Here is a 6,592-nt window from a genome sequence, read left to right as displayed (position 1 = left end):
CACGGACACACCAACAAGCAAACACATCAGGGCGCCCAGACCCACTGAAGCACGGGAGCCCACACGGCCACACGGGCGCACCGGGGCACGGGCACGCCTGCACCCAGGCACGCCGGGGCACACGACCCCGCCGCGGACCCCGCCGACCCCCGGCACCCCCGGCCACACGCGCGCACACAGACACGCCCGGACCCCCAGACCCGGGCGCCGCAGCGGCGCGGACACACGCGCGCACACACAGCCCGCATCGCACACAGCCTCCATCCACATCGCCCATCAGCCAGCACACACGCTCCCGGCCCCCCGCGCTCCCCACCCCGGGGCCCCGAGCTCACCTCCGGGGGGGCCCGGCCCCGGCCCCGGCCCGGTCCCGGGCTCTGGCTCTGGCTCCGGCCGCCGCCGCCTCGGTCCGCGCCATGGCGGGGGGAGGGGAGGGGAGGGGACGGAGAGGGAAGGGGGATGGGGACGGAGGAGGGAGGGAGGGAGGGGAGGAGGGAGGGGGGCCGGGGCCGGGAGGGCTGGGGGGAGGGGGCGGGGGGGGGCGCGGTACCGCCGAAGCTCGGCGCGCGGCTCCTCCCTCCGCACAGCGCGGGGCGCGGGCGCCCGATCTGCAAAGGGGGGGAGGGGAGCGGAAGGGAGGGGCGAGGGGGCGGGGAGGCGGGCGCGCCTGGGTTCCTCCCCTGCTCCCGGGTCCGGGAGCGAGAGCACGGAGGACCCCTCCCCACCAAGGCCCCCAGCCTAGACGCAGCGCCCCCAACCATGGCGGTCGGGCTTTGGCCCGGGCTTCTCTCCGCCTCCCCCCCCCCCACACACACACCCCCGGCCGCAGAGGGAGGGGCCATGGCAGTTCTGGGGGTCCCCTGCCCAAGGGGACTAGAGGGACTCAAGTGGGGGCGAGACTGTGCTGCAGAGGCAGGAGGAGGGTCCCCATGTAACTGGAGGAGGCGGAAGAGACAAAAGTAAGAGATTGTGACGGGAATAAATGGAAGGGGAAGGCTGGAGGGGGAGCCAGGAAGGCATGTAGACAGGCAGTCAGGGAGACACGAGGGGACCCCGACAGAACCTGAAAGGCAGGCGGAGACAGAGACGGGGAGATCTGTGCAGAAACTCAGGCGGCCAGTGGACTGAGCACACAGTAGGTGCTCAACAATGATGTCCTTAGCATGGGAGATGGGGAGATGACACCTCCTTGCTGGGGGAGGCGCTGTTTCTATCTTTGGTGGAAGAGGGCCTTCTCTGCCCCCCCCCCATCCTTGTGGTCTGCCTCCCCCATCCACCTGGTCTAGCCCAGCCCTACACTCCTGCTTTCTTCCATACCGCAACCTTTTCTCTGTCTACCAATCAGGCCTTCTGATTGGTCTATTTATGATTTTATGATTCAGTTCTCTCTTGAACGCCCCCAAGAAGACCCCCACCTGGACTGAGTCTAAAAAGGATGGGATAGCTGGGGATGAGCAAAACCTGGAAAGCCAGGACTCGGAGTTTGGTTAGGCAGAGGGGTGAGAAAGGGGGGAGGGAGGTATACTTAGAACAGACTTCAGCCCACTCATCCTCTCCAAGGCCCTTCTGCAATCCTTCAGACCCAGCCTGCTTCTCAGCATCCCTGATCACCTAAAAGCCTTTCACAGCTTCATCTGGGTCCTACACAAGTCCACTGATCCATAACACCCTCTTGTTGGGATAGAATCAGAGTAAGGGACCTTAGTAAAGATACCTTTAAGCCAAAAGAGGGGCTGGTCACCTAGGTCAATCCTCCCATTTAATTGAGGTAGAAGCTGAGGGGCAAAGAAGGGAAGTGATCCCCTTGAAACCCCCCCTTCCCTCCCTTCACCCCCCTTCCGTCAGCCTTGTCTGATCCACTGGTTTACAAGTTTTCCCATTTTTTAACCCCCATTCCTGGTTGAATAGAGAAGCCTTCTCCCACTGGTCCTTCTAGAATTCACCAGGCCGAACCCCGCTGTCCTCAACAAGGATAGGAAGAAAGCCTCTGAAATTTCCACTCTGATGGTTATTCTGCAATCTAGATGGCCCTGCCCGGTTCAGGTCCACTTCCTATACCCATCTCTCATTGAACCTTCTACATTGAAGGGGACAAGTTGTTCTGCCAAGGTCTCTTGGAGGCAAAGAAATCAAACAGTACCATGATGCTTGCTCCTTCTCCCGCTCAAATCAACTAAGAATCAGATTTTTCTTCTTTGGGCAGGCCAGAGGATTTATAATTCCTATGTGGTATTTATTACTAATTAACTTGTGGAAACCTCCTCTCTCTGGAAGCTCTGACCCCTTCCTTCTCTGGCACTTGGGGTCTCTCACTCCCCCATCCTCCAGAACAACAAATCAGAGAGAGAGTGTGTAGGGGATCACAGAATGTTAAAATGGGGAGTGTGAGATGCCTTATTCTCACCTGCCTATTTTAAGGACAAGTAAGTTGAGACCCAGTGAATGAAGAGCTAGTGAATCTCCCAAGAGTCCATCCAGTGATCAGGGAAATGGGTGAGGGTAGGGTTTCATCTGAATTGGAGGGGAGGATGACTGAGCCCACCTCTGTGCTACCCAGACCACCCGACTATCCTACTATGAAGAGCCCTGGCACTAGCATCTCCATCTGAGTCTACCTCTCTCACTCCTTGCTGTAGGCTTTAGGATATAGGATGAGATGGAGAGAAGGGAAAAGGGAGGAAAGTCCTCCCAAAGGGGGGAAGAGAATGACAGGCCTGGAAACTCCGGCCCCTGCACTGTGGAGCCTCAGAATCAATGGTGGCTGGCGTGGCTGGGGCCCAAGGTCACTATGTCATTGTTACCATGGCAACGGCCACCACTTCCCTTCAAGTAACCTGGGAATGAGGAGGAGGGGCTTTCCTGCCTCTAGAGACTAGGAATTAGAGAAGGGAAACACAGGGATCCTTTGGCTCTCTCTTCCCCCAATGGTAGCTTTCCAGACCCCTTTCTCATGGGGTCCACTTGGACCCCTGATCCTCCTTTCAGACAGGGATGGTGGGCAATTTTCGAAGATCAGTCCCTCCCCCTCCCTCTTATTCCCCATTCCCTGAAGCAATTACATTAAATTGTTTGGTGACTTTTCTGCTTTAATCTCTTCCTTCGACACCTCCTCCTTTGCATGCTAATTCCCAGATTGACAAGTCCCGATGTCTGGTGGGCGGTTGCTTCCTCTCTGCTCCCCCCCCCCCCAAGTTTGGGGAATGATAGAGGTCATAGGAGCCCTCTATAACAAGGGAGGAAGGAAGGAGCCCCAGGTATGTGAGGTAGGGATGGGGGACACCTTTGAAGGGAAATGGGAAGAGCTGTGCTTGACCCCAGTGATCAAGAACTGGGGGCTCTGCTTCCAGTAATTGGGGACAGGCAGGTTTATAGGAGGCCCCCACAACCCTAACAGAAACAGAAAATTATTTGAGGGGCCCCTTTCTTGCCCTCTGAGCCCTAGGGGTAAGTCTTTTCATCTGGAGGTTGGAGACACAGTTCTCTGGCCTGGAGACCTGGGGATGGTAGCTGGTTGCCATGGAAACATGGCCTCAGCCTGAGCTGAAGAAACATCTGCTCTGGACCAGGGCACACCTTGCTCTCTGAGGGGGGTGGGGCACAGGCCTGGCTGGTGCTCTCTTGTATCTGGGTCCTTCTTCTCTCCCTTCTTGAGACCCCCCCCCCCAACCCTGCCCTTCCAACACACACAACATAGTGGAGCCGTGGAAGAAGGGAGTAACCAACACCATGGAGAGTGGTTAGACCCCATAAAGTACTTCCATGCAGCTCTACTCCCCTTTTCAAACAGCCAGCTTTGAGGCTAGCTAAACATCTCCCCAAGATCTTTCCCTAAGTGTTGGTTCCTATACTGACCCTTTCCTTGAAGGACTCTTCCGAGAACAGAGGGACTACCTGTCCCCCTCTCTCACCAGGACAGACGCCGGGTTCCTGCAGCCTCCTTCTCTGAGCAAGCCAGGTGTTCTCCCCCTCCCAAGATAGCCCTTCCTGGGTCCCTGCCCTCTGCCCTTTTAGGGACCCAGGTGTCCCATCATTCAGCCCTCTACCCTTTCAGGGAGCCTGCTGTCCTTTCCCTCAGCTTCTCCAGAGTGGGACCCGGATGGCCTGCATGCCACCTCCCACTTCTGTGATGCCTGACTGCCCTCTGCTGACCACATGGAGCCCTGCAGAGGCTGCATGGGTGGAGGCAGAATAACCACTGGGCTCAGGCCGGGTTTCACTAGTTTATTTAGTCTAAGGGGATTTCATTTCCCAGCACCCAGGTGTCAGGTCTCTGGACCCTTGGCATCTCCAGATTCCCCCAGCTAACGGAAGAAGGCCAATTTCTCCTGAAGCCAAGCCTCTGTGAGGTCATCTGTGGTGCGGATCTCAAACACCTAATGAGAGACAGAGAGAATGGACTGGGGATTGGGAGGTATCTCGGGGAACTGAGCAGCCAAAGAGGCAGGGGGACAAGCTAGCTGTCTTCAAGCATTTAATGTGCCCTCACGTAGAAGAGGAGTTACCCTTGTTCTCTGGGCCCAGAAAGTAGACCCCAAAGCAGGAAGAGATGGAACCCGATGGCCAAACCCAGTGGATACCCTCCCCGCCCCCCAATCCACCTCAGGAACCCAAGGCTCCTGACCTTGGTGAGCTCAGCACTTTGTACCAGTCGGTTTTTGCTTCCCGCATACATCATCTGCTGTTCAGGCTTACAGCCTGGTAGGGGTGGAAACCGTGGCGTTAATAGAAAGAAAGGATGTCACTGGGGAAGAAGAAGGTATTGCTAAGAAGAAGGCCCCTGGGGCAGGACTACAAGGATCAGGACCCAAGCTGGCCATGAGTTAGACGAAAGGATAGATGGACTGTAGGTTCAGTGTTGGCGTCCTCAGGACTCCTCAAGACTGGCTATGGGGATTAGGTGAGGAGGTCTTACCTACAGGACTGGAGAAGATGAAGCAGAGTGGGTAGGAGATCCGTCCATCTTCATGGAGCCATTTGTAGCTGTAAACTATGAACCTAAGGATAGGGAAAGTCAAATGCTCTGAGAGAGCTCTGAAGCCCTCAGCACCTCAGTCTTCTCTTTCCTTTCCCGTGCCTGACCCTCCCCTCAAGACTGGTTCCTTCCAAGGTAGAGGGGGGGTAAGAGTGGCCAGCTCCTGGGGATACCTGGGTTGTCTCTCAGGCAGCTCACTCCGAAGTTCCTCTGGTGAAATATTCTATGGATATCAAGGAATATGGAAGTAAATTGGTGGAAGAGTGGGGCCCCCTCTGTGGCCCTAGCCCCAGGCCTCCACCCAGCACACCCTCCACCCTGTCACCTGAAATTCTTCCTCCATCACCACTAGCTGCCGGTCTTTGTCAACCTTCACTGGGGGAATCCCAGGGGGAAGAACAGAGAAACAATTAGACTCCCCACCTTCCCCAGCACCCTGGTGTCCGGTCTCCCAACAAATCCCCAAACTCCTCACAGGATTCTGCCTCCACTTTGGTGGAAGACAGGCTACTCCTGAATTCCTTCTTTCTTCTCCATAGGGAGGTTGGGAGACCTGGCATCAAAATCCCCCAGGGCATGGGGGCTACTCACTGATGATGGCCGAGTTGGTTGTGTCTTTCCGGAATCGAAACTTTCGGAGTTTCTCCTTCAGCTCTGGGTCCACCTCACAGACCACCAAAGAGTCCGCCTGCATCAAGAATGAACAACAGTGGAGGGAACTGGGCACCAGGTGGGAGGGAGACAGCTGGTGACCAATAGCCCCTCTTGCTATCCTGGGACCTAAAGGAAACCCCTTGTGCTTTTACCAGGGGCTGCTTTCTCCATCTACTCATTTAGGACAAGGTGGCAACCCTGGAGGAGGAACCAGGAACTAGGAGCAATGGAACCGTCTGAGGTCTCCAGGGTCCCAAATGGAATTCAGAAATCCAGAGGAAGAAAGGAAGAGAGAGGGAAGAGACTGAACCTGAAACCTTCAGGAGTCCTTCTTCCTGCCTGTGGGTCCCAGGGGAGGGAACAGGGCTTGATTTTTCTCCCATGTCTACCTCATTCCTCATCCCATACAGCCTCCCTTCAATGTCCCAAATTAGCTCCTGGTTTTCTGTAGATCTCCAGATCTATGATGCCCTTCCTTTCTCTTGCCTTCCTGTCTGTCTCCCTTCGTGGCCCCTTCCTTCCCTTTCCTTCTCCCCATCTGCCTCCCTTTGTTTCTTCAATCCTTCAGCCCTGTCCAGAGTATGCTCTCTCCCTCTCTTCTCTCTCCCCTTCTCCTTCTCTCTCTCTTCCTTGCCTACCCTATCATCTTTGGCCTCTTGTATTTTTCCTCAGCCCTATAGCCCTGTCCCTCTCCTGGTCTCCCTGGTTCCCCATTCCTTTCCTTCTCACCATCTCTGCCTCCCAGAGTTTTAGAGCTGGCTCCTCTCCACTAACCCCTTCTCCCTCTCTGTCCTCCCTGCCTGTTTCCTTCACTATCTTTGGCCTCTTCTATTTCTCCCAGCCCCATAGCTCTGTCCCAATTTCTGTCTCCTTAGTCCCCCAGTCCTGTCTTTCCCTCATCCCTGTCCCCAGGCCTTCTCAGACCTTTCCCTCCCCATCACATTCCCCCTACCCCCAAAATACTCT

The 6,592-nt window shown here is 56.1% G+C and overlaps 1 protein-coding gene across 5 annotated transcripts in view; it reads right to left on the bottom strand.

Annotated features, from left to right (window-relative positions):
• Positions 1-4,206: 4,206 nt before the first annotated feature.
• GMFG (glia maturation factor gamma) overlaps positions 4,207-6,592 on the bottom strand; it is a 4,898-nt gene continuing 2,512 nt past the window's right edge. For 3 of the 5 annotated variants that reach the window (XM_069078662.1, XM_069078663.1, XM_069078659.1), the window contains exons 2-7: positions 5,564-5,660; positions 5,298-5,347; positions 5,146-5,195; positions 4,913-4,995; positions 4,622-4,695; positions 4,207-4,373 (exon numbers count right to left, since the gene is read on the bottom strand). In XM_069078662.1, the coding sequence (XP_068934763.1) occupies positions 4,302-4,373; positions 4,622-4,695; positions 4,913-4,995; positions 5,146-5,195; positions 5,298-5,347; position 5,564 (330 nt within the window). In that variant the 5' untranslated portion in view covers positions 5,565-5,660 and the 3' untranslated portion in view covers positions 4,207-4,301. Of the gene's footprint in view, positions 4,374-4,621; positions 4,696-4,912; positions 4,996-5,145; positions 5,196-5,297; positions 5,348-5,563; positions 5,661-5,778; positions 5,908-6,015; positions 6,043-6,592 lie in introns of those variants that run through there. The other 2 variants (XM_069078661.1, XM_069078660.1) reach the window with 2 other exon arrangements.

The sequence above is a fragment of the Petaurus breviceps genome, unplaced genomic scaffold (genome assembly GCF_028583685.1).
Source record: "Petaurus breviceps papuanus isolate PSGF00001 unplaced genomic scaffold, PetGlider_PUasm1.0 91041, whole genome shotgun sequence".
NCBI lineage: Eukaryota > Metazoa > Chordata > Mammalia > Diprotodontia > Petauridae > Petaurus > Petaurus breviceps.
The sequence above is the reverse complement of the archived record's forward strand: the minus strand, read 5'-3'. Positions and strand labels throughout refer to the sequence as shown.